The sequence below is a fragment of the Vigna umbellata genome, chromosome 10, assembly GCF_029865625.1.
Source record: "Vigna umbellata cultivar VRB3 chromosome 10, Vumbellata_1.0, whole genome shotgun sequence".
Classification (NCBI taxonomy): domain Eukaryota; kingdom Viridiplantae; phylum Streptophyta; class Magnoliopsida; order Fabales; family Fabaceae; genus Vigna; species Vigna umbellata.
The window spans coordinates 17,156,464-17,183,555 of record NC_142174.1 but is presented as its reverse complement, the minus strand read 5'-3'; the positions used below and the strand labels follow the sequence as shown (position 1 = coordinate 17,183,555).

At 35.4% G+C, this 27,092-nt stretch overlaps 4 protein-coding genes across 9 annotated transcripts; all 4 read right to left on the bottom strand.

Annotated features, from left to right (window-relative positions):
• Positions 1-493: 493 nt before the first annotated feature.
• Positions 494-8,552, bottom strand: LOC124835750 (alpha-mannosidase-like). The gene is made up of 29 exons (XM_088100583.1): positions 8,289-8,552; positions 8,120-8,203; positions 7,849-7,937; positions 7,481-7,655; positions 7,208-7,327; positions 7,046-7,129; positions 6,870-6,941; positions 6,647-6,760; positions 6,445-6,545; positions 6,246-6,339; positions 5,967-6,134; positions 5,782-5,859; positions 5,466-5,531; positions 5,337-5,393; positions 4,883-5,102; positions 4,495-4,634; positions 4,280-4,324; positions 4,134-4,190; positions 3,391-3,462; positions 2,934-2,981; positions 2,660-2,782; positions 2,502-2,567; positions 2,264-2,376; positions 2,108-2,192; positions 1,584-1,694; positions 1,414-1,509; positions 1,280-1,327; positions 967-1,035; positions 494-796 (listed from the first exon to the last, which is right to left on the bottom strand). The coding sequence occupies exons 1-29, from the start codon at positions 8,496-8,498 to the stop codon at positions 608-610; spliced, it is 2,994 nt and encodes a 997-aa protein (XP_087956709.1). The 5' UTR covers positions 8,499-8,552; the 3' UTR covers positions 494-607.
• A 2,611-nt stretch (positions 8,553-11,163) lies between these two features.
• LOC124835735 (26S proteasome non-ATPase regulatory subunit 4 homolog) lies at positions 11,164-15,553 on the bottom strand. 5 transcript variants are annotated; one of them, XM_047310719.2, is made up of 10 exons: positions 15,405-15,553; positions 15,178-15,291; positions 14,794-14,899; positions 13,908-14,022; positions 13,617-13,826; positions 13,186-13,513; positions 12,999-13,098; positions 12,327-12,430; positions 12,158-12,226; positions 11,164-11,496 (listed from the first exon to the last, which is right to left on the bottom strand). In XM_047310719.2, the coding sequence occupies exons 1-10, from the start codon at positions 15,414-15,416 to the stop codon at positions 11,446-11,448; spliced, it is 1,209 nt and encodes a 402-aa protein (XP_047166675.2). In that variant the 5' UTR covers positions 15,417-15,553; the 3' UTR covers positions 11,164-11,445. The 5 variants fall into 5 exon arrangements, with proteins under 5 accessions (XP_047166675.2, XP_047166676.2, XP_047166674.2 ...); XM_047310720.2 differs by having other exon boundaries at positions 12,999-13,095; XM_047310718.2 differs by having other exon boundaries at positions 12,999-13,122; positions 13,207-13,513.
• Positions 15,554-16,946: 1,393 nt separating this feature from the next.
• Positions 16,947-21,711, bottom strand: LOC124835737 (MLO-like protein 4). 2 transcript variants are annotated; one of them, XM_088100350.1, is made up of 16 exons: positions 21,206-21,711; positions 20,947-21,102; positions 20,809-20,866; positions 20,489-20,706; positions 20,213-20,329; positions 20,069-20,129; positions 19,843-19,946; positions 19,438-19,512; positions 18,990-19,075; positions 18,729-18,778; positions 18,269-18,309; positions 17,995-18,165; positions 17,881-17,916; positions 17,631-17,698; positions 17,468-17,528; positions 16,947-17,377 (listed from the first exon to the last, which is right to left on the bottom strand). In XM_088100350.1, exons 2-16 carry the CDS (start codon positions 21,070-21,072, stop codon positions 17,063-17,065), a joined length of 1,587 nt encoding a protein of 528 aa, XP_087956476.1. In that variant the 5' UTR covers positions 21,073-21,102; positions 21,206-21,711; the 3' UTR covers positions 16,947-17,062. The 2 variants fall into 2 exon arrangements, with proteins under 2 accessions (XP_087956476.1, XP_047166678.1); XM_047310722.2 differs by having other exon boundaries at positions 17,881-18,165.
• A 140-nt stretch (positions 21,712-21,851) lies between these two features.
• On the bottom strand, positions 21,852-23,331 carry LOC124835738 (thiosulfate sulfurtransferase 18-like). The gene is made up of 5 exons (XM_047310728.2): positions 22,837-23,331; positions 22,624-22,703; positions 22,455-22,525; positions 22,273-22,326; positions 21,852-22,092 (listed from the first exon to the last, which is right to left on the bottom strand). The coding sequence occupies exons 1-5, from the start codon at positions 22,983-22,985 to the stop codon at positions 21,997-21,999; spliced, it is 450 nt and encodes a 149-aa protein (XP_047166684.1). The 5' UTR covers positions 22,986-23,331; the 3' UTR covers positions 21,852-21,996.
• Positions 23,332-27,092: the final 3,761 nt, after the last annotated feature.

Here is a 27,092-nt window from a genome sequence, read left to right as displayed (position 1 = left end):
AATTTTAAATTATTCTTAAATGATTAATAGGTTTCATTATTAATTTTATTTTCATCATTCAAATTTAAAAGATTAATTAACTAAAATTTAATAATAATAATTATTAGATATAATCGAATACATGACAGTTTTATTTACTTCATTAACAAAAGATAATTAAACATCCATATCTGCTATTAATATAGCTAAGTAGAATAAGTTTCTAAAGATCCGATTTCTCCTCTTTAAATCAGCTTTTCCTTTCTATATTTATTTTCTTTCTTCTTCCATTTTTGAATAGCTTTGTTTCTGAAACGAAATTGGTTTGGGCAACGTTATTCTTCCAATGTTGTTAAGAAAGAGAAGCCAATGGGAAGGAACGTAAGCCAGAAGACAGAGGAATTTCAGGTAAGTCCGTTTTTATTTTTCTTTCAAAAGCATTCTCGCATGTGTTGATTTCATAAAGATAGCGTGTTATTTTATCTGAATTATGTGTAGTGCCATGCCATTCATATTAACAGTAAGTTTAATTTGCATAATTAATAGTCTAACAGGATTCTACAATAAGATACAGAAGATTGCAATGAACATGTTTTATGATAAAATATTCATATTGAGTTTGCCATTTTTAGAATTTCAGTAGGAAAGTGCGAATTTCCATTGGACCAAGTTCAACTACAAGAGTGATTTGGCTGACAGGACCACCCCTAACTGCATTTGATTCTTGTCCTTTGTCCCCTTCAACCTTCCATGTTTTCTTCATCATTTTTGACCTCTCTTGGTTAGCTGATAAACTGACCTCAGTCAACTGCTTTATCTGCATAAAATAAAACACCAAACAGTAATTATTCCACACAGACAGTAGCCTCAAAAAATATCTAAATAATGATTCTCTAAGGAAGTTTGAGCTTCACATATAAAAACTTCAACAAATTGGAAATGTATATTTATTCAGTGGACGTTGAAGCTAGGGAGAGTTTTATGTACCGTTTTTGTGATAAACATTTTCTTCAATTCAACTTTGGTTAAAGTTGAAAGCTGGGCGTCTTCACCAGACTAATCACATTTAAAACAAGAAAAAAATTGATGAGTAGATTTCACATATGACGAATAATGATATATAGATATTGGTACTGGCTAATTCATATTATCCATTTATTATTATCATATTGTTCATCATATTTATACTTCTTTCTCATCACATTTGTGTTGTTCATGCATTATTTTCCTGAGAGGAGAGTATGTATAAAACAAAATGTGAAGTGGAAAATGATATTTGATATTGATTAAATTATTATACCTCATATAGATGTGCCAAACGGAGAAGCACCATTCCATCATCCAACTCCTGCAAAACTACCTAAGTTAGAGAGAAAGAATGACAGAGTAGAGTCAAGTGTGCTCTAGCAAGTAGTTCTGTCGGCGTAAGTGTACCTCAAGAGTTATCAGAGCTACATTGGGAGGTAAGCTGTAATTAGGGTCAATGAGAGTTCCTTTGGTCTCATGGAAGGCCTTCCAATTTCCCATGTTCTGATCAATAAATATCTTAAGAATATGTAATATGGCGATGATTAATCCATGAAATAGTTACCATTAAGTCATACCTCATGTGAAAACGCCAATAACAGTGGTGAATAAATTTCCTGACCAGTTGTACGGCGCCATTGTGAACCAGATCTAAGGTTGTGGATGGCCACATGATAATTTCCTCTTACCTGATACAAAGAACAAAATATTACAAAAAGGGGATAGAATTTCATAGACACTATGTGGAGAGCATTGTAAGTTTGATTATGGCTTCCTTAGAACTGGGTATCATTTTCCCTACAACTAGGAGACAGTTTTATGTACAACAACCACTCAAACACAGTAGTTTTTTTATACAACAAGCACTCAAAAACACAAGTTCTTGAACTGGAAATTAAAGCACAAGCCCATTTTTGAATTATACAAGATGTCGGATTCTAAAATTTCGAAAATGATTTATAATTATTTTCACTCATTTTTTCTGTAATTTTGATCAGCATGCATACATGCACATGCAGAAAAGGGGAGCATAAAACTAAATTTTCACTCAATCAATTATATTCGTTTGAACATGAACTAATTTGGGACATTGTTGTCATACTGTTAGTCCTTGACAATTATTATTTTGGCACACTTGTTCGTCAAGAGCTTCCGCTACTCCTTTGCCATCATCAGAAAGCAGTCGCCTGGAGTGGTAAAAATCAGTAATTCGTACTTGGTATACAACCTAAAAGTATCTCGTAGTTTAGTTTTGTACCTATGAAGCATAAGTTCCACTTGACCATCTTTTATACTGCCTCCTCCAGTTGCCCGATCAACTAAGATTGATAATTCAGATTTATTATCCTTAATATAAATTCCAAGATTGAGCTGAATGGGAGAAAAATAAGTTAGAAAAGTAGAAGTTAATTGTTCTTCTTTTCTTCAATTGGATATTGATTATTAGCAACCAAAACAAAAACTCCAGAAGAAATTAACCGAGCAAAGAAGTTTACTGGATAGTAGTTGCCTGCTACTGGCTCATTAACTTGAAGGGACCAATCTTCCCTATAATCTCGTACCTGCATAATTTTTATTAAAGTTAATTTTGTATGTTTTTTAACCTCTGGAATACTGCAGGATAAACCGAAGAAAATTTGTAGAAGAGACTTACCCGTTTCAAAAAATCTCTTCCATTAGAATCAGTATAAAACTCTTTGTTTGTCAGCATACTTGTTGTCAATTGTGTGATTACCTCTTTCCCAACTCCATCCTCCTCCATAGGAATTGAACCAATCTTCAAAAATATGTCAGAATATCCTTATGTTATATTTCTTTTTACAACTTCACAATCAACATTATTAGACCACCTAACAGCCACGGTATTTATTTAGTAGCTACACCTTGAAAATAAGTTATCTTTCACTAGGCTAGATGATGCGACTTACAGTGTATTCAATCTCAGCATGCTCTTTGTCTTTGTAAACCCTGGTAATCTAAACAAAATAAACAATAAACCAGTAAGTTCCTCACGCACTAAAAAAACTATGTAAGCAATTAAAGAGAATACCCATTATAAATGGATGAGTTTTAGCTCTAAAACTTCCTCCACTACAATGGTCTTTATGTGTTTATCTTTTGATTTCAAAATCCTTGTTATTTCTAATCTATGTAATGCAAATTGAAGACTGCAAATTAAAATGACCATTGTGAGATATCCTAGACAACGTTATATGCCTTATTGTTTCTCCTCTTGCAAGAATCCAATTCTTTTTCGGCATATGTATTCCACATTATCACTTATCCAACTCAAGAAATAGGTTTTAAGTTCACCTCCACTAAATTCGGGAATAAAAAACACCCATGGTCATATAGAGCAATTAAGAGTCTATCTGTTTCACTAACCTGGTAAATCCATGAACTAAAATTCTGATGAACCTCGTCCACTAATGGTCCGCGGATTATCTTGAAGGGAACCTGCATTGCATCAAATAAATCAAAATGCATCTGTGGAAGCACAATATTTTGCTAGGAAGTACGTTCGTGCTTTCAGATTGTTGTTGTGTCGGACCTTTTCCGATATTAACATCTTCACGACACACAAGTTGAACACTCTTTGCTAGCTAGGTGTCTAATTAGAACATTATTTTTTGTCAATTCAAACAGTTGAACCTATACTTTAATCAGTCGAATACTTGAGTTTACATCTGACAGCAACATACGGATAAACACACTACTTTAATGTAATACTTTTCTACCACTTAAGAGGTTAAAGTATAAATGAACGTTGAAAAACATTGTCCCACATTGTGAGGAAAAACTTGTAAACACAGCAGGTGGGTTTCAAAATTTCAGAATAACTTCTTATTTTGTGATTCTTTTTTGATGAAACCAAGTGTTTCTATTGAGAAAAAATGTCTGTAATATTCTTTGGGAAACTCGTCATCATAAAAACAAATGTGAATACACATATAAAGAAGGCAAAATACCAGGAAATATTTATCGATGAACCACGATCTAGGTGAAATTAATAGCATATTCAACTCAGAAGTTAAAACATCAAGACCCAATGCAAATGCTTTTATAGGGAAATTTAGAAACTAAAACACTTCAATATTTGAGTTAACCAGTTAGAGGTAGAAACTTACTGATTTTGAAACAATATTTGGAGGGGAATCGGGCCGAAAAGTATATGCGCCAGAATCCTGGAGGAATAACAAAGCTGATATTGTAGCATACTTCGAACAATAGTAAGTGTTGTTCTTAAAATACAAAATCATAGACCTACACTTACACTAGAATTATACCAGAGATAGCTTTGCTGAATTGGTACATCTACCTGAAAAAATATTTGAAAAAACATGAAAATTCTTCGGTAAAAATCTGCACCCTTCAAAATATATCTCGATATAGTGTTAATTAACTGAATATATGAAGAGACACATTCATATAATTAGCCCTATTTGGAATATTAATCTTCTGGGCGAATTAGGTTTCAAAATTACTTACTCCAGTTCTGGAATTATGCATGCGTATGAGTTGTCCAGACTTTGAAGAAAAAGACAGCTTCAAATTTCCAGGTCCTACTTCAATTGTATCGTTTCTCTGACTGGTGGTGAGGTGCGAAAGAAATCCCTTTCTGCTTTCAACTAATTAAATTGAAACACAAGTAAAGGATATGAAATATGAAAGTGCTGAAAATTAACATTTACATAGTGTTGGTATAAAAATTGAATTCAATTAAAGTTAAGTATTGTTTTTAGAAACTTTGGAGAAAAGATGAAAAGAAAAATAGAAAATTACGAGTATGGCAATCAAATGTGTATCCGGTTAGCATTCTGAGCATGGTATTAGACTTTGAAGTTAGAAAAAGGAAAAGGGTAAAGCTTAACAATACCTTTTCTTTCTGTTTTAGAAATGAAATACGTACTCCATCCAAGTGGAGGTACCGAAGCCTGAAACATAAGCCAGTACTTTGGGGCTTGATTTGGTGACACCCCAAGATAGGCTTTGACGTAGATTTCTCTTAAATTTGCTGTAACACTATCCACTTCTATGTATTGTGTTTGAACATGATTTCCCAATGAATCTTTGACAACAAGGTTTGCGTCATTAACCTAAAGCAAACGATAATACCCTTCAGATGTAAGTTGGATGAAGTACAGAAAATTTAATGAAACAATTAAGAGAAGCATTGCATTTGAGCACAGTGAAAAATGCAGAAAGTGAGCATTACAGTATAACGCCACTTAAATATGGTAAACTAAGAAGAAAGTCCAATAAGTTATGACGTGAAATAGCACTTGGTTTATTTTATGATACCAAAAGCAAGCAAATTAATAGATACTCACTGGAATTCTTACAATGTCTGAACGATTCCATCCAAGTGGGTTATACACCACTAATACCTGGCAGCAATCGTTAGCACGTTATAAGCAAAAAAGTTAACCAAAAATTCTAAACAAAATATGGTAACATACCAAACTATTCGCTTGTGTAATACTGTCTTCTGTTGGTGGACAGTAACTAATGTTGAGTAATTGACACTGTCAAATCAAACAATATATGGAAAAACATATTAAAATTCATAATCTACAAGGACAAGGCTTACAGAAGCCGAAAAAGAAAAGAACAGTCCTAAAATTAACCAGTAGCTCCCATGGTACCAGAACCTTCTTCAACAAGTTAATATGATTTTGTAGTTTACGTGAACCATGGCATTTGAGTCCAATGTTTAAAGCATTCTACTAGGAATAGAGACATAATAGAATGTTAAGTTTGTTTTATAAATATTACCTGGGAAAATGCCGATGTGGGTGCTGTGCATTTCTTGCTAGTAAGGCAATACAAAGAGGAACTAACAACATCCTCAGCCTACAAGAAATCATTGATTTTATAATATTTGACTGACACAAAAATGCCAAAATAGGACATCAAATACAGTATGGAGAGTTAAATTTTGAAAGAGTTAATCTCCTGACCCTTGAGGCTCCAATGGCAAGTCGTTTTGCATAGTCATCAGTTGTGTGTTGCTTGGCAGTGCCAGAGACAGCATCATGATGCTGTGCAATGGCCAGAGCATCTCCAAGGTCTGAAGTGTAGTTTACAGTGGATTTCTTTCCCGCAAAAAATTCAAGTTGGCGTGCTGCCTATATATAAATATTAACATTTAGCAAAGGTTATGATATTTATATAATCCACCCTAGTTCATTTGATTAGAAAATCTAACTAACAAAATGTGAAGCCAATGTTAATTATACCAAATAGTATCCACTTAGGATCCTAACATATCGCTTAAAGGCTGGGCGACTGCTGTAATAGCCTGTCCAATAACCATATGGATCATCTGCATACCTATGATAAAAATCATCATCAATAATCAACAATCAATCTTTTGTTTGTACATAAGCATATATCAGAGTATAAGCTACTTCATTAACAAAACAAGTCGATCCATACGGGAAGTAATCATCAATTTTCAGTGGCCATTGTTGATTTGCAGCATTTTTTGCATCAGTGTAAATAGATGGGGTAGAATATAAAGCATTCACTCTGCCATCCTGACAACATCAAAACAAGCAGAAACATGTGTTTATTGCCTGATCATGATACAAAACAACGTACAAAAGTGGGTTGTTTTGTGTCCTTCTCAAACACAAACCTTGTTAACATGGTGAATTAGTTTATCCATTTGCTTGAACCAACTCTCTGCATATTGGTACTGGAAATCATCGCCCATTGTCCACATGATATGGTTCGTCCTAGTCACATTTGCCTATTATTGATGCAATCAAATTAAGAACATGGAATCTTTTTCTTTTTCTGTTATTTCTAATAAAACTACATTGTGTAATAGCAGAAGATACTGTAGTGAACGAGCCTACTTGTGTAATAGCAGTAGCAATGAAGTCCTGGACTCGCTGTTCCACATTGTACTCAAATAGAAGGGGATCATCCTGCAGTCGTCAATTGTAACATACAGTGAGCAATGTGCTTTAACCAAATAAATATGCAGCACAACATTTGCAATGTTCAAGTTTTAGTGGTAAAATGTAAGAACCTGTATGGGAACAAAGTCGTCATTGACTTCAAAATGGAAGTTTTTCGGTGGACCGTAATGAACAGGAAAAGTGTTGGAAAAAATCTGTTGAAGATGCAAAAGGTAAATTAAAAAGTTGAAGTAGTTTTGTTAATGAGAAAATATGACTTAACAAAACCAAACCTGGGCTGAAAAGCCAAATGTCTTGGAGCCACGCCACACAGCTTCAAGAGTTTTATCAACTTTACGTTTTTCTCTGTCCTGATAATCAATCCTAGCGAAGTGCACTGAATCAAAACCAAGCTGCAGGGATAGTTGAAAGCATATTAGTCATTTGGGGTGTTATTATGATATCAATTCATAAAAAGGAAAATGTGAATTGACATGACACGGCAAGGCATTGATCAGTATAATTATTTTAGCGTAAACGAAGTGACAGAAAGTGAAGAGAGGAACCTCAGCACCAAGCAAATAAGCTTGAACAGCAGAATGTCCAAAGGGATCAATCTGCCACCCTGCACGAGGGACCTTGTTGAATTGGTTTTTGATAAAGCGGTGACCCAGAGTGGTTTGATCGATCATGTCTACGTAGTGAGTAGTTGCTTCATCATGCATGCACCAACCACCATTTCTACATCACAGAAACACATCACACTCACTTCAACTTACTCTATGTAATTGAATGACTCAGATTTATATTCTTCTCAGTTCCACACAACTACGTGTTCTTAGTTCATAGAACCTTTTTTCACAAACAGATAGATAAACAATTAGAGGTAACACATCATATCTTTCACTCATAACTCAGATCAGAATCAACGTACACAAATTCTAGCTGGCCAGCATCCACTAGCTTTGTCACTTGCGCTTGTGTTTCTGGAGTTTGTTCCACCCACCATCTGTGGAAAAATGCCTGTCATTCACATGGAATTCAGTTTATTCTTTCAATTCAATAAGAAAAGAGTCAGATGTAATAGATAGTGATTTTGACATCATTTTAACATGGTTTTATGTAATTTTGTCAGTAAAAGGTACAAAATCTCCAAAAACTGAACTGAAACATTATAATAGTAGACACCAACTCCAATGTTTTACCATCTCAGCGAATACGAACTTTCTGTTTTGGTCACGCTGCAGGGACATAACCACCGAATCCAGCACATTCTCCACACATGCCCCCTGAAAATAAATTAACCATAAAAAAACATACACACACATAATTTCAACAAAATGCAACACACATAATTGATTATATGACTCCAACCTGAATTGTATGGTTGGACCCAACATAGTATTGATCAACGGTCTTGAGCCAGCCAACATCATCATGGGAATGAGGAACGAGATGAACATTCAATTTGCCTGGCACAATACTTGCTCCAGTGTTGTATTTGACACAAACTACGGAGCCACATGAATAAAGCAGGAGAATAACACAGAAACACTCTGAAACTATAGTCATTCTCTCTGACATTTTTCACCTCTGAATGGATAGGCTTGAGAAGGATTCGATTGTGAAGTGCATGAATTTTCAGCCTTCACACTTCAATGAATAAGTAGAGACCGCAAAAATAAGTCTGCATACGAATTTATTGAGGAACAATAGTACAGTTTATTTTACACATCCGTTAAATTTGACTATCTCATCATTTTTAGTATTTTTCAATTCCTATTTGGAATATGTTCATTTAAGATTTTCTTTAACTATCCCCACCTTTTAATTTTCTGTCATAATTATAATAAGATGACAGTTATTTTGCACACAGAAAGAAAAAGTTGGTCAATGAACTATAGAAACGATATAATTAATAGTAGTCTCATTTTGTTGATAAATTAAATAGATAGTATTTAGATAACTTAAAAGAAATTAAGTATTTAATAGAGACATATTTTTATAATATTAATTAAAAATATTTAAATTAATAATATACTTAAAACTTGATTAAGTTTCTAGAATTTATTACATTTTTTTTATAAAACTTATGCTAGACGTACTTTTGACATATCAGCCATCTTCAAGTACCAAAGAACTTATCATTTCTTATCATATAAAATCATTGATTACAATTAAAATAACTACTAGTATGAACATTACAAGCAAAACTCAAGAAAAATTCATTAAAAAAATAATATATTTAAAATAACTGAGGATTTATGAGAGTTATAAAAGATGTTATAATAAATAAGTAACTGATGAATAGTCTTAAATGCTCTTAAATATTACACCATTAAATATTCAGAAAAATTTTCATAAAAGTTTAAAATATTTTAATATATTAAAAATAATCATATGAAAGGAAAATATCTTATTAACAAGATATAAGTAATGGATTTTTTTTAATAAAATATGGAGATAAGGACAGATATATACATAATTGTGGTGCTTTCGTTCTCATATTTATTATTTATATTCCTTTTTAGTATTTTTATTTATTAATTATTTTTTTACATGAAAATGTCTGATTTGCAGACTTTTAAGGATTGAATAGCATAAACATTTTATTTATTAGATAATGTAAAAGCTTTTGTTTTTTATATTTTCTTTCATTTTTAAATTTTGTTTTATTTAAAGAACTTTGTGTTCAGTCAAACAAATTTCATTATCTTTTTATTGAATAATTAATTTGATATTAAAATTTTTTTTCTTATTTTTTACCTTATCCTACTTTTAATTATTTATTATTTTTTTCTTATGTAAATTTAGTTTCGTGGTGTACTAAATCGTTTTTAAAACACATTTGATTATTTTAAATTTCTTTTTAATATTTTTATTTTTTTTTTTCATATAAAATATTTTTTTAATGATTTTTTGTATAATTATTCTATTTTCTAACTCATCCTCATAAATTTAATTTTACCACTTGTACAAATATAATATAATAATTTAATGTTATTTGATGAAGTTAAAAAAAAATGAAAGATCTATTTCTAAATTTAAATTATTATTTGTCTCATTTTTTATGTAGGATTTCATTTAAATAATGTATTATAACCTTTATTAATGTATAAAAAATACTTAATTATAATTTACAGAAAAGAAGTAAATATTTGAAATATTTTTAAACGCTAATATTTTTTATTTAATTTTTTTTTTACTTTATCAACCTTATCTTATTAAGGTTTTCAAAATTAATGAATATTTGGATCGTTATAAAATTTTATTAATATGTAATTATGAATATTTTTATAATTTTTACACTTTTTTCTTATTATTATTTAATACTTTCATCTATGAATTATAAATTTTTTCTAAATATTTTACATTAAATATGTTTTTTATATTTAATATTTAATAATATTATATTATTTTAATATTTTTTAATAAATAAATAATTAATATTAAAACAATAAAAAAAATAGATATGGATACTATAACATGTATACCGGTTACCCGATAAAATAAATGAGATCCAACTATATTTTAAATTTTTACCATGTTAGTATATAATCATTTAATGAATGAAAACTAACTTAAAAATATTTACTATGTTAGTATATAATCATTTAATGAATGAAAATAGAAATAACTTTAATACGAAAAAAAAACACCACCAGGAGGAAGTAAGACACTATACGTTTTATCCTAATTTTTAATGCTCTTAAAAATCCTATCATTAAATATTGAGTTTGTGCAAAATTTGTTCTGTCTAAAAAATAAATTTAAACTTGAGCATTTCGAAAAAATAATCTTACTTTTCTTAAAACAGTAAGAAATTATTTATAAATGGGTTCTTTTATTTATTTATTAACATGGTATCTATAGTTTATCACTAGGAGTAATATGAACATAGTTTTTTAATATTGTCAAATCAATCTCGGCGGAAAGAAAATCTTATTAAAGGATTTAACCCAAAAAAAATTATCAAAAATGATTTTTTTAACTGACCCGTGGTTCAAAGAAGAAATTACAGCCACTCGAAATCCTCCCTTTCAAAATTATGCATGAATAATAAAATTTTAAAGTCACACATCACTAAAATTTGTCTTAGCTATAGAGTTTATTACTCAATATTTATTTCTATAGGATAAAAAACAATGCGGTCACTCAATTCTTCCTTAACGGCACAGGATAACCTAAGAATATTTGTATAAAAATAAAAAAAAATTTAACATTAAAGTGAAACGGATTACCATAAACATCGAGATAAGATTGAAAAATACATTTAAACGTAGGAACTTCCTTCAGTATAAAAATAGTTCTTTGAAGCACTTCTCACATGATATGCACCAACCAAAGAATAAGACATGAGAATGAAGACCATTTTTAACCATACACTATTCAACAATACATGCATTGAGTTCCAATTAGCTGCGGATAGACACAAAAATTGGAAAATGCTAAAAATAGTTTCCGATTACTAACAGCCGCGAAAATGCTACCAACAAAATAAAACCATACATAGCAAAGAGGCTGTAAGAGATTACTTCTTTTCTTCCTCCTCTGATGGCTTGTCATCGTTCTTCTGTTGAGGCTGGATAAACAATACGATCAGAAAACTGATAGCAGCATAGGATATATAAATAGAGCAAAATACCATGTGCCCCACCCCAAAAGCATAGAAAAAGTTCAAATTTGAGATAGTAATTAGCACTATGCATAAAATATCAGAAGCTTAGTACCAATTAATCTATGTATAAAAATCTTGTTATCCATTCAAAAAAGCACATCTAAAAATATACTATTACAGCAAATACTTGTCACGGAACTTCAAGTACAATATTAACCCTGAAATTACATTAAAAAATAAAAATAAAAAGAAAGCACACAGCCACAGATAAGGGTGAGATAATTTCAAAACTTGGGCTGTTAAGAACATTCATTTTCTAACTCCACCTAATAATCAACGTTGTGCTGTCTTATTGTGTTTCAATATTAAAAAGTAAAGCCCACGACTGTCCTCATGGCCTTCAATGGGCAGACATCATAAACGCTTCCCATAGTATTTCCATTATTAGTGGGATACTACCAAGCAAATTCAACTATTTTCGAATAATGAAAAAAATATATCAATCAAAGGAGGAGAGGGTGGAAAGGTTACAATAGGCCAAAAACTGTAACTATGCCTGCACAGAAATTCTCTAATACGATTTCTTTCAAATCGAATGTATCTTTTTCCATGTAGAAAGACTAACCTTGGACTGATTTTGCATGGACGCCAGTAAATCCTTGACAGAAGGATCATTTGGGTCAACCCCAGGAAGCTGCGGAAGCAATGAATTATTACTTAGTGCAAAAAGTACACTGCAAGAATACACCGTGTTCAAAGAACAAAATAAATAAATATTGGATTTATGGACATACAGATGCAAGGATAGAAGATACAAAGGATTGATCAGCCAACAATTTGCTCATGTCCGACTGACTTGTTTGATCCTTTGCACTATCTGCTATTGACAACTGGAGAGCTGCAAGCAACAAATGACCAAAAACCGGAAAATATCATAAACACCACTGAAGCTTAATTGACTTAGAGATCGTAAGATAAAAACTAACATGTTAACCCTGTGTACAGGTCATAGTAAGCTTATCAAAATCCTCAAAACAAGTAGAAGCTAACTGAGAAAGTATGTAAATGCAGACAAAACAAACACTTTTCATTGGAATCTATATAATAAAATCTATCTACTTCACCAAATCCACACATGTGAAGAAATCTTCTCTGCACCATGATGTTTGAGAAGTAGATTAAATAACTATATTTGATAACTAGTTCAATCAAGATATATATAAATAAGGCATTTCTCCAAATGCAAAAAATTAGATTCACAATATGCAAAACAATTATCCATGTTTAATGGAAGAACTATGATCCACTCGGACACTTTAAAAGGAATTGTGTGTGTTTTCCTACAGGAAAAATTACAGTCATCATGTTCAATGCCTCATGGGACACTTAAGTTTTACCGTTTTCAATAGTATCCATGCCTATATCTGTGTTTCTTATATCAAGACTTTATAAACATAAAAACTCACCTAGAGCCAACTCGGGATCACTTGCAGATGCTTCTGACATATCTGTATCCTTTACATCATGGCTAATGGCAGGATCGTCCATTGACATTGCTAGTGCCTGCTGTAGAAGGGCATTTTCATCGTCCTGTTTCCATTAGAAGGTCAATACAAATAACAAAAATACTGCTGTAGTAGGGCATTCTCATACCCTAAGATTCTCATAACCAACCATCAAATCACTTGTCATGTTCTCAACTTCAGACATTGCTGCACTGGCATGCTCAGTCATCGTTGCATCCTGTGAGCTGGCTTGCTGGTCACCTCCCTTCTCTTGATTGGCAGCATCTTCTGCTGCCTTCTTTGCAGCTGCTTCCTGCCTGGCTCTCTCTTCTTCCATTGAAACTCTTAGAGCAAGAGCCAATTCTGGATCCAAGTTTGGATCCACACCAAATTCAAATCCAGACACACCACCAGCTGCTGCAGCAGCTGCAGCAAAACCACTTCCACCTTCCCCATCACCTGTAAAAATAGGTGTACTGCACAAACAACATAATATGAATATCTTCAAGTTAGATAAAAAGAATGGGAGAAACAAGAGATAAAAAAACAAAAGTAAAACATGAAAGTGAACCCATAAACCTTATAAGTACATCAGAAAGGGCATTTGGACCAGATGGAACGTGTACGATGTGGCTGGTATCATTATTGTTAACAGCTGCAATGAGTGCTTCCAGCTTTTCTGACTTCCCCTCGTCTTCTTCACCAAAATTAACAATATCAAGGGCAACACTGTTCTTTTTCAACTTTCTCCCTATCATCTCCAACATCTTCTTTTCATGCTTTATAGGACTGAAAAACATTGAGAGATAATTAAGACGAATAACTACATAAGATACAACTTCAACAAGGAAAAAACCTAGATACACGTACCTTCCAGCAAAGACAATAATTCTCTGCTGTTGCTTTTTATTTTGCCGATGCTTAAGAGCCAGCTGTGCCACCTGAATGCCAGCAGCTAGGTTCATCTCACCACCAGTTTCTAGTCCTAAATAAGGGGAAAATGAAATCATATTTCAACAAAAGCAGAATCCACCATGACACACTGTGGTAGAAAAATGTACATCAGACATGTTTGATTATGCGATCAGAATCCACTTCCCACCAAATTTGTTGGATAGCTACAATTAAAATAGTATTAACTTTTGTTTGGATATTATGATAGTATTTTAATTATTAAATTCTTCATTGCATACTCTCAAGAGTTTACAAGTTGAGTCATTGAGTCTACATGTCAAGTTCATGAAAGTTCTGAGTTTGCGTAGACTAAAGTTTGACAAACCTGTTATCTCCTATATATTAACGAGAGAGTGACTTAAAAAAAATACAAGAACATCAGAATTAAATCATGAAGAAATTGCAGGTAGTTATGCAACAATCCTCACATCATAATTTTAATTATTTGGTCAATATTGTTATGGAACCAACATTAAAAAACAACTCCGTCACACACTTAATTTTTTTTGTAGAGAAAGTACAGAATGATTTCTGGATTTCCAAGATATGTGATGCTTGTACTAGTCATTTTCCAAGATATGTGATGCTTCTACTAGTCATTTTAGTTACTACTCATTGTTTTAACCTAAGTAATTTTATAAGCGCACAACCTAACAAAACACAAATTTTAATAATAAAACTACAATAAGAATTTTAACCAATTCATAAAGAGGCTAGATTGACCAACAGGACATGTTCTAAACAACAATCTAGAGCAGTAACACAATAATAAAAGGCAAAAAAATATATATGAAGTACTGACCATGCATGCAGGCTAAGATCTTGCCCAGATCACTGGTAGGGGTGACCAAAACTCGAACGCCTTTCCCTGCCATTGTGAGAACTCCCACTGTATTTTCTGGATTAGACTGTAGGCATTATTAAAATCGAAACAATTTGTCAGCACAAGTGAACCTACACAATTAGTTGAACCTCGAATTTGTAAACCTAATCTGAATCACAACATCAACAAAAGAAAACGCTTAGTTCACCCTATCTCTAGCCAGCTTTAACATTTCCTATTTCCTAGTCTTATCCAATTCTAACTAATTTTCGAAACTAAATAAATTAATGAAACGATAACAAATATAAAAGAGAGAGGGGGGAAATGTGAAAGCAGAAACTGTACGGTTTAGCATAACCTAACCTGAGTCTTTGCACCACAAATAAGATTAACAGCGTCTGCTTGAGCTTGAAATCGAGAAGGAGCGTAATCCCCGTTACGCATCCATTCCGAATTGTCGATACAGATCATCGTTGCCTGTTGAAGAAAGAAGCACGATGAAACTAGTGCTACCGTAAAATCAAGGAAAAACCCAAAAATTAATTGCTAGGGTTGGTAAAATCAAAGCGAGAGGGGAAATCGGGAATTACCTCGAGCACCATTGTTGAAGATTCAGAAACTAAAGACTGAAAGAACTTTGCTGTTAAACCAAAACCGACTGCTAAATTCTCTGAAGCTACTAATCTGGTACAGCGTACTACAGAGGGTGACGGAGCTTGTTGGGCCTACTAAAACAGGCCTGTCTGAATTTATTAGGGGTTTTCCTTCCTGCACCCTATCAGTGAAAAAGACTAAAGTATCCTCATTCATTTTACTATATCATTTATGCTGGAGGAATGAGAGAGAATAGAATGCTGTAAAGGAAAAAGAAAAATACACACACACAGAAGTAGCTTGTTAATGCAACTCATTTCGTGTGTTGAGAAAGATTTTGTTAAAATGCATCTTATGTGTTCAAGAAGCTTAATTTGAAAATCTTATTCTATAAAATATTATATATATTTCATAAAATTTGTTTAGAAATTTTATTTTAAAAGTCCTGTCCTGTTCTAGAAATATTAATTTTTAAAAATACCTTAAGCTTGTATTTGTTTCTAAAACTAGAAAAAGTAAGAGTAAGGAAAGAGCGGGAAAGCCCGAAAATTAAAACTTAGAAATAACAAAATTCAAGACGTGAAACTTTCTATATGAGATGCGAATAAAGTTGAGTTTACATATTTAATTAAAAAAAACGTGATCTATCAATTAATAAAATATTTAAATTTTATTATAACATAATAAATCATTCAACCTATATAAACATAAACAATTAATGAATAAAAATATAAATTTATTGTGAAATATTTTTATTTATTTATTAAAGTTGTACAATAATCTTTATTTAATCTAAAGTTTATTTTATCTTTAATTCATATTTTGAAAATTTATTTTTAAACTAACTTATTTTTAAAATTTGTTTTATAAAATATAATCTAAATATATTAATATACAGTTAAGTTTATTAACAACTTTGTATCCACTTTCTCTTAATCTAAACAATTTTACTTTTTATTCTCTCTTTTTTTCCCTTTAATCCAAACAAATAAACGAACAAATGTGCTATTCAATAAAGAAAGAAAACATTATTTTGCATTTCACCTTCAAAATATGGCTGAAAAGTATGAAAACCAATTTCATTATAATTTTTATTTGGGTTAAATATGTTTTTAGTCCCTAAACTATTGGTCGTTTCTGGTTTTCGTCCCTCTTTCAAAGTAAGGTACAATTTGGTCCTCATTCTTTTCGAAACATTCGTTTTAGTCCTCGAAAACTAAACACTGTTTAAAAATTTGGTCCTCATTTAGTAACAAATGAGGACTAAAACCAAAATTCCGAGGACTAAAACGAACGTTTCGAAAAGAGTGAGGATTAAATTGTACCTTAATTTGAAAGTGGGACGAAAACCAGAAACGGCCAATAGTTTAGGGACTAAAAACATATTTAACCCTTTTTATTTAAACTTCCTTTGTTAATCTTCATCTAATGATGTTTACCTGAAGTAGCTTTGGAAGATAATATTTTATGTTCTATACATGTCTCAAAAAGTTGCATTGCATGTCTCAGGTTGTCCTTTAGAGTTTCTAGTCATGGAATGGCTCTATAAAAATCACGTTGCATTTTCATTTTGTTATGCTTGAACAAGGAAAGAACAAAAATAAAAGATGGATTACATAAAGTATTTGGATTTAACCCATCACAGTAAGCAATCTCAAGACAATGGAGGAGACGAATCATGGATTATATCATGAGGATCATTTTCATAGCTTGGAAATGATGCATCTGCTTGAGTCCTTGACACATGATCAAGATAAGAGAGACAAATATCTTTAGTCCCTGAGGAGCTTCCTTCCTCACTGATTAAGCCACGCTCGTTTCCACTGATAAAAGAACTTATCGATGCTGCTGATGTTGCAGTAAGGAGTGCAGAAGAATAACTTTGTCTCTCCTTCACTCTTCTCTGCCATTTAGAGAGTGATTTTCTCACATTTTCAGAGACCACGGTCTTCTTGAACCTTGAGCCCATCTGTATTCACATAACAAAGATTTTAAGAGGGATTACAGATGTGAGAGTGCAATTATACATTAGCTGATAAAGGAAGCCGTGTAAATTTACCTGTGTTATGATAACGTACAGAGGAAACGTTATAAAGCTACACCAGACTTGGGAGATGACCCTGTGGCAACAAAAGAGCAAAAGTACATAGTAATTTTAGTGGATTTGTGATTCAATTTAATTTGTAAAAAGTGTAAGAACATTGACAAAAAGTAACGCATACCCGAATGACAAGCGTATCACAATAAAGGTTCGGTTGTTCATGAAGCAAGAAGGATCTTTAATTTCCCACTGAACCCAAAATAAAGGCAACAATTCAAGATAATGCAAGTTTACCATTTTTGCCAAGTTCTCACTTTAATCCAAAACCAAGAAAAACTATGGCAATATGGTTAGTTCATAAAGCTACAAACCGAGATGTGGCAGGACAGAATATTATGTACTGTAATATGAACAAAATGTCAGTTTCTTACCAAAGACCATAGGAATGTAGCCATTTCAAATGCATTCTGAAATATTACAACAGGGAGAAAGAATGTAAGTGTATCGGCAATGAAAAAGCAAAATGGAAACACAATATTACTTACCAAGAAGGAAATCAATTGAATTAACCGTAATAGGAACCTGGGCTTTCCAAACCAAAAGAGCTCATCTCTTAAGTTAAATTGGTGAGGTTTCATATTTGGGCAACGATTTATTATTTCGACAGCCAACTTTACTACCACTCGATGCAATTTAGTACCAATAATAAGGATCAACTAGAATGCAAGTCAATAACAGGAAAATTATTAGTGAAATGTAACTAATAGTATATGGTAAGTGGAAAAGAAAAGCCTTAGCAAACAATATATCAGGACTTACTATTGCTGGAACGAAGGAAAGCCAAAAGTAAAAGTTGCTACCTGAATGAAAATTATCAAGTTTAGTTTCAAACTAGGTCCATCAGAAAACTAGCATAATATATAAAAAAAAACATTAGACTATGCCAATTTTAAGCAAGATCATAAACATGCTTAACAGTCTAAAATAAAGTAATAGTCTTCATCGTCACAACACCCTGAAATATATATGGCTGACGTTGCTATGATGTTGCATATAGTTTCTGCATGTCACTGTTCTCATAATAAAAGAACATCTACTGTTGCATCTAAGGGTTGTTCATGCCATCCACTAAATTTCTATCGTCTATACAATATGATTTGTCAAATCAGTACTACTGTTTCAGATATTTTGAGTTTCCGTTAGTTGAATTCACTGAAGATAAAACAAACTACTCTGCCAGTATCACGCCTGAGCAACATGATTTTAAGCTAAAGCTTACCATGAAAATTTAGGAAAATACAGCAGATGGCATATACCCAGAGAAGTACGCTGCAAAACAAGTTCAGAAACTGTCAAATTTGTTTCACGAGCCAGAACAACATATAACACAAAGAAAAGAGTTACAAAATGTAGCTAATCATAGAACAAAAATCCCCCTATTCAATTAAGCTATCCTTCTTAAAAATCTAAATAGTATGACAATAGCAAATTTAGCATGAAAAAAAAAAAACCACTATTCATCTGAATTGAGGAACAGTACCTAACTCCAACTATGTCACGAAATTCCTCATCCATGCTTCGAAGCATATAGTTGTGGAAATCGTATGTTGTGGGAAGATCATGGTTCTATAGAACACCAGAACAAAGAAGAAAAAGAAGAAATATTAGCTAGTAAACTTAAATTCTCAATTCAGTTATTCATTTCCACCTTTTTTAGCACAATGAGAAGAACAGGAAAAAAAGGTAACAACAGTTCACTTATGAGTCATGCATGACTAATTAACTTTCCATTTTTGTTTTCAGTTAGGTGTATTGTACAGAAATCTATAACATGTACTACAGCAAAAAAAATCAATATCTCCATCAGTTTCCTCCATCAACTTGGTGTTGTTATTCATTCAGTTCAAAACTATGGACTTATTATGGCTTATCTAACCTTTTTTATTTGATGGAAGATACTGGTATGCTGTGACAAAATATTTACTCACAGTAATGAAGCCTAAGCGCAATGCCATGTAATCAGCTCGGTGAATAGAACTCCAAAATTGGCGGCTGAAGCATAGCTGCAATACAGGTTCATCAGTATTCTAAGCCAAGGAAACTGCTACTGAAAGTGTCAAATCATGGCAACTAACAAACACAACATATTGGCACAATTCTCTTATTGGAAACTATCTTTGGACTGATTTTTTTTCCTTTTGGAATTCATATATAATTAACCAGATGGATCCATTCCATCAACTTTTGGATCAAACAATGAAATAAGAACAAAATGTAGTAGTAAACCATGAGTAGATGCAAACTTTCTTGCAGATGCAAATTTTTTTACATTGTCAAATATCTAATTGCCTAAAGAGAATAATAAGATAGAACAGAATGACTGTATAAAGTACCAGCCAAACAAGAATTTTGTGATGACTCCAAGGATGTGATGTATGGTGAAAGATGAATGTATTAAGCCGCCTCAATCTTATGCTTGATGTACTTTGTGAAGTATCTAAACTAAGACAATTTGATCAAAAGGGATTATGTTGTAAAGAATATCAAGCTTAATGTACTGCAAAAATAATTCTTGTCTCATTGCAAATTTGCAATTATCGGATGCTTAGAAGTCAGAACCTTGAATGCTTTGTACAGCAATAGTCTTTGCTTCGTTTTCCCATGTTCTCCAGCTATATATCTGAATATCCTCTAAAATAAGATAATCAGTGCCTAACCAACAAAAATAGAAATGGGAGAAGGTTTCTTCATGACTATTTGAACCTTGATCATGGCCAGGGCAACAGCAAGAAAGCTATAGGTAACATGGGTGACCCCAAGAACAAACACAAAGCGATGAAGCTGCTCAAGACTTTCATAAGAAGCCAATGATTCGTGACCCTACATAGAAAGTGATGAATTTTCAGCGAAATTGGCCTCTGTGGATTCCACTTTTTAATTGAATTGAACTATTTATCAGAATAGAGTCACTGAGAATGATTAGTTTGCTTGCAACTTGCATTACAATTGAAACGTCACTGGAAGGGATAGCAGAACTACCTCAGGGCAATAATTTCGCAAGCCATTGTTCACTTGCCCTTTGACAACTGTTCTATTTGAATATTCTGAACTCAACCAGACCACACGTTTCACAGAATTCTTTTCCAATGGGCACGGAAAAAATCTGCTGCTTATTACCGATGACTTAACGCAAATCTTTGCCACAAAAATAATCCAATGACCCATCAGCAATGACAGAAGCCCAAAAAGCATCAATTCTGCTTAAAAAAACATTCAAAAAACATGTAACAGTAAGTTCCATTATTATATATAACAAAAGAAAAATACTAATGAAATCTTTTGAGGTTACAACTCCCTACCTTCTTTGATCTTTTCCAGAGCAGAAAGCAGAGATTTTCTCTTGGTTCTGTCCAACCACTGTGACATTATTCAATATGAAACACACCTATAAAAATGAGACCCTGGAAGAACAGACAAACCAATCATAAACTACGTACCTTCACCAGTTTTTTTAACGTGCCCTGAAACAAGAAACTAAAAGAAACAAGGACAGTGATCACAGTTGCCACGGCATAGGTGGGGGTGTCAGCTAAGGATCTTCCTTCGCCATTTTCTTCCCCCATGTCTGGTATTCGTCCTCAAAACAGCACGCACTGTCATGAAAATTATGTCCTTCAACGGGGCTTATAACGAAAAAAAAAATATCAGAAAAGAACAAACAACTCTACAGTGTGCATTGTCTCTTCAATGCATTACATAGTTTGGGCCATTGATGCGGAGATAGAGTTGGTGGTAGCTTTGCTGTGGCAAAATGTCGAGACTTTGTCTTTAGAAAATTAATATGCACATGCTTGTGCTGCCACGAACTAGTTGAGAATAATGGTCCCATTTACTGATCTCATAACCATGTCAGGTTCGGTTAACCACTTACTTCAAGTGGGATCTGTCGCATGGCCACGTTTGAACAACGACACAACGTTATGGTCACTTGTTCACCAATAAGAATACGCAGATCCAACATCTTCAGAATTGGATCAGGATCTTCAAGTGGAAAATAAATGAATAAACAAATAACTATTCTTAACAAACCATAATGCATCACCAAATCATACATATCTACGTGCGTTTAAAGCTGAACAACGTATTTATTATTTTCATATTCATTGCCCCTGCTTTCCCTCACGTAGTAGCGGTTGGTGTGAATATTAATATTGAATGATTGAACTCGTCCACCATGTCATGTCATTCCAACTCCAAATAGTGCCAAAAGATCTTTTTTTTTTTTGTAAGAAACGTTGTTAATAATAGTAGAATTTACTAGTAAGTTGAGTTAAGAAAAAATCTGTGATCAAGAAAGTGAAAAACATTAGCAAGGCAAAGTTAAAACAAAGGACACAACACATGAAACCAATTTAGTTTTCTTCAATTCAAATACCAAGATAATCATCAGATCATGAGTCCATCTTTGTATGCACACAACAAAAAGACTAACGAAATTTAAGAAGTTGTACATTTACAAGAAAGAATTAAGCTCCAATTTTTTCATATTATAACTCCTCTTTGGCTGCTGGTATCTTCACTGGGAACTTGTTTATAACCCATTCCTTATAACCTCCTCCCATGTCCTTCACATTCTTAAAACCCTGCATTTCAAATCAAACCAATACAAGTTAGTATCATCAGCCATTGTAAAATGAAGTAAACAAAGGAAAATTTTAGCTGAGTTAGGTTCAGATATTTTACAGCCACAACTATATTTTTTATTCGAAATTAAATTGAGATGAATATGTAGACCGATGTTGACATGAACTAACTTAACTTACATCTGACAGAAGAGCAGCAGTTGCATAGAAAGATCTCCCCCCAATTTGACAACCCTGAAATGCAGATTCATACAAAATATAAACAGATGTTGACTTTAACTAACATTAACCAGTTGAAATTGAAGCTTGCATTTTGAATGCAAAATAATGAATTAAAAGGAGCAAGAAAAAAGGATAGTTACCACAATGATATGATCTTCTTTGTTACAAGCCAAGGAAACCTCTTTCACAAAATCTGGATTCATTACCTTGCCTGCCCTTCAAAATCACAAAAGTTGTTAACGGTAGAAAAACTGTAACCTAACAGACTCGCAAACTGGTTTTAATATTAGGGGTTGAAAAGTCTCTTACCCTTTGGTGTATTCAACATGTATGGAATGTTAACGATATTAACTGCATCTACATAACCCTTCGAGAACTCTTCCACCGTCCTATATATTGTTTACCAAAAGATTTAGCTTCTTTTAAAAGAAACAAACAAACATTATCCAACACTGAAAAAACCAATTAGGAAAAGGAAAACAAAAGAACTCCTTAAAATATACTACGTATTATGTCTGTTACCTAACATCAAGATAAATGGAACCAGTCTGGATAAGATCCTTGGCTGCACGCACATCAATGGTGACAACCTTTGCTCCTGTGCTACAAAAGAAAAGAAGCATGAGAAGAAACACCGACCAACGAGGTAACAGGGCCACCCAAAATGCCATATTCAAGTTCTATAGAAGCTGAGCACAAACACGTTATTTATGTGTACTCAGCACGTGGATATGACTGATAAAATCTCGGTATCAGGGTGCTCTGTTGCATGGTTTAACCCTTTGAAATCAAACATTCCAGGAAATAGAACACAACGCCGTTGAATTATGATACGAGGAGACATACTATGCTGCTGGTACTCGGTTGCTGCAGCAGCTGTTTCTGTTTCGCTTTCTGTGGGCGTGGCGTCGCCAAATTTCACCACATGAAATTATTCTTTATATGACACTTGGATCGTATCTAATATGAATCACACGATGACTCCTGGTTTTCACCAATTCAAGTATCGGATTCATACTTTTTAAAATTACATCAAAATTAAATTAAATTCAGTTATCTATAAATAAATATTCTAGAATGTTATATTTTTTATTTCACAAATATATTTTAACTAGTATTGTTATGTAGTAAGATATTTTAGATATTTATTATATAAAATATCTTAGATATTTTAAACAGTTAAGTAACTAACCACATTTTTAGGTAAGGTGGTTATTTTTATTTTGCTTATAAATACAATAACAGGGTAAAGGTCCAGGTACGTTCTCTTTATGCTCTAGAGACCCTAGAATAATATTTCAGAGCAGTATCATAATTACTCTCTTGAGAGTTGAGGCTCCATAATTCACATCTGACTTGAGCGTCGGAGTATCTTTGCAGGTACCTCCCCTCCTTTGGCGAGTATGAAGAAGAGCAGCGTCCCAGACAGCGTCCTAGACAGCCAGGAGCAGTAAAGACTTACAGGAAAATCCACACCGAAACATTTTGGCGCCCACCGTGGGGCCGAATGTCATCTCACAAAAACCGCAAGAGGAGCACTCGGCCTCAATGAATCACCTCTCCGGATAAAGCTACTCCAACAAGATGGAATCGCGGCATCGCCACTAAGATTCTCCTCCGTGAGCCGTGACGCCACTGTCATTACCAGAATCGAATGACGCCTCCAGCGGGTTTCTCTCCTTCTTCTCCCGTGAGCCATTAATGCCAGTATACATCAGCGAAATCACACCCCCAAAACGGGTCCACCCATCAGCCTCCGCCGCGCCACCAGCCGCTGTTGTCACAGGAGCACCATTATTAGGTCACCTTCATCGTCTCCATGATTGCACAATCCGCAAATCAAAAAACCCTAAATTCCTAAATCACCTCCCAAACACTATCACGCTGATCCCACGACGGTGGTGGAGACCACGGAACTCCTATCCACGGTGTATCTCAACAACCCGCACCAGCACCTTCATTAGCGCCACCCTTCATATCCCAAAACGCGTAATCAGATCCAACACCCAAAAACCTAGGTCTTTCTCCCAAAGCAGCTAACCAGAAAAACCCCAAACCGGGCCCTGCCCTGACCACGCATCACCGTCGTGGTTCAAGAGCCACTGTCGCGCTCTTATCCTCTTCGGTGTCGCAGCGGTGGCGCCACCTCCGTCATCTCCAAACTCCATCAGGTGCAGCTCAAGCGACAACCACACCAGGGCCATCGCCATCAAAGTGCCACCGCAAAGCATCGCCATCAAAGTGCCACCGCAAAGCCGCCAGTTCATCCCAAGCCTAGGGACTCCATTCTCTTCGATCACCTTGGATCGCGGCTTCTGTCGACAACAACAGCCTCAGGATCGGCCGTTCCGCAGTATGGCTGATTCTAGGGTTTTTTGGGGCAGAACGAATTTCACAGTGAGGCGGTTATCACCCAGGGTAAACCCTTTCGGTTATCACCCAGGGCAAACCCATTCTCCACGTGTTCCGCAACCCTCGCGCAATCCACGCCTCGTTAAGTTATGCCTCCGCAATGTTCGGCTATTTCACATAACGGACGTGCGACTTCAAGCATCCAACAATCAGCCTCGCCAAGCGTTCCGCCTTTCGGCTTCAATGACGCTCGACCATCCTTGGTCACGAGCGTTCCAGTGTTCGGTCGTTCGACCACACTGATGTTCGACAATTCGGCGCACTCCAAGGTCGTCCACCCTGGTCGACAGCAAGACGGAGTGTCGACCGTGACCGAGCGACCATTTCCAGGTCAACCATCTCCTTGCCGCTCGACCATTTAAAGGTCGACCATCAAAGACGCGACACTCTCCACGGTCGTCCACCTTAATAAGTCCGACACATGCATGGACTCAACGTCCCTCCAAGGTCGACCATCAAGAATAAGCCGCCATCAAGGCCGTCCACCTGGGTCAACCGACAAGACAGAGTGTCGATCATGACCGCTCGACATAGACTTCTTCATTGTCGTTCGACCATTTCCCGGTCGACCATCAAGAATAAGCCGCCATCAAGGTCGTCCACCTTTGTCGACAGACAAGACCGAGTGTCGATCATGACCGATCGACACGACCTTCCTTATTGTCGTTCGACAATTCCCAGGTCGACCATCACAAGCGCTCCACCTTCCTTATTGTCGTTCGACAATTTCCAGGTCGACCATCACAGGCGCGCCACCTTCCTTATTGTCGTTCGACAATTTCCAAGGTCGTCCATTTAAGTCGACCATAACCGATCGACAAAAACTTCCTCCAACGATCGACAATCTCCAAGGTCGTCCGCCTAGGTCGACCATGACAGATCAGCAGGACCTTCCTCATTGTCGTTCGACCATTTCCTGGTCGACCACCATGAATGAGCCGTCAATCAAGGTCGACCAACAAAACTGAATGTCGACCGTGACCGATCGACAAAACCTGCCTCATGGCCGTTCGACAATGTCCAGCTCGACCATCAAGAATGAGCCACCACCAAGGTCGTCCTCCTTGGTCGACGACAAGAACGAGTGGCCTCAACGTTCATCCCTGGCGATCAACCATTCCGCCTCACTAATCTTCGGCCACCCTTCTCCATTAGGTTCGTCCACTGGATCCCCAATGTTCGACAATCCTTGGCCTCGACCATTCAGCCACCCGCCTCAGTAACGTTCGTCCAATCGAATCCGCAAGCGTTCGCTCATTCGACTACATCTGATGCTCGCACATTGGTCCTCAATGACGTTCGGCGTCTTGGTCTCTACCGCTCGACCATACTTCAACACGAGCATGTCAGCGTTCGAGTGCCACTGACGACGAACACCGCTCGAAAATCCATATCAACGAGCGTTCAAAAACCGCTCGACAAACCATGTCCATGAGCGTTCAAACCGTCCACGCGTTCAACCTACGTGTCGAGCGTCCAAACCGTCCTCACGTTCAACCGCTCGACACTCCATTTGGATTCGGCCACTCGACGCCAACGACGTTCGTTCTCTTGGGGCCAATCGTTCGCCCATTAAATCTCACGGACGGTCGGCTTAGAGCGTTCATCGCTTCGCTAAACATCGATGTCAAACAGTCGGCCGTTCGGCCTCACGCTTCTGATTCGAACGCTCGACAGTGCCTGCGTACGGGCGTCCTAACATCCGAGCGCCACTGTCGTCCGACCCAGCTGACGATCAGCCATCCGGCGTCAATAACGTTCGTTCTCTAGACCTCAATAGTTCGGACGTTCAACCTCACGGACGTTCGGCCTATAGCATTCGTCACTTCACTCATCATCGACGTTCGGCCTCAAGGGCCCAACACTCAGTCACTGATCATTCGGCCACCATTCCATCTCCTGGACATTCGGCCTCTAGCGTTCGGTCATGCACGATCTCAACACTCAATCGTTCGGCCATTCTCCTGTTCGGCCTCGCCCTTTGGATTCGAACGCTCGACAATCAGCATGCGAACGAGCGTCCAAACAGTCGCGCGTTCGTCCTCGCCCTTTGCATTCGAACGCTCGACAATCAACATGCGAACGAGCGTTCAAACAGTCGCGCGTTCGTCCTCGCCCTTTGCATTCGAACGCTCGACAATCAGAATGTGAACGAGCGTCCAAACAGTCATCCGTTCTTCCTCGTCTTTTGGATTCGAACGCTCGACAATCAGTATGTGAACGAGCGTCCAAACAGTCGCCCGTTCGTCCTCGCCCTTCGGATTCGAACGCTCGGCAACCGTTGTGTACGAGCGTTCAAACAGTCGGCCGTTCGGCATCCCTTTGGTTTTCAACAACCCGGCCTCACATTCGGCCTCTACTGTTCA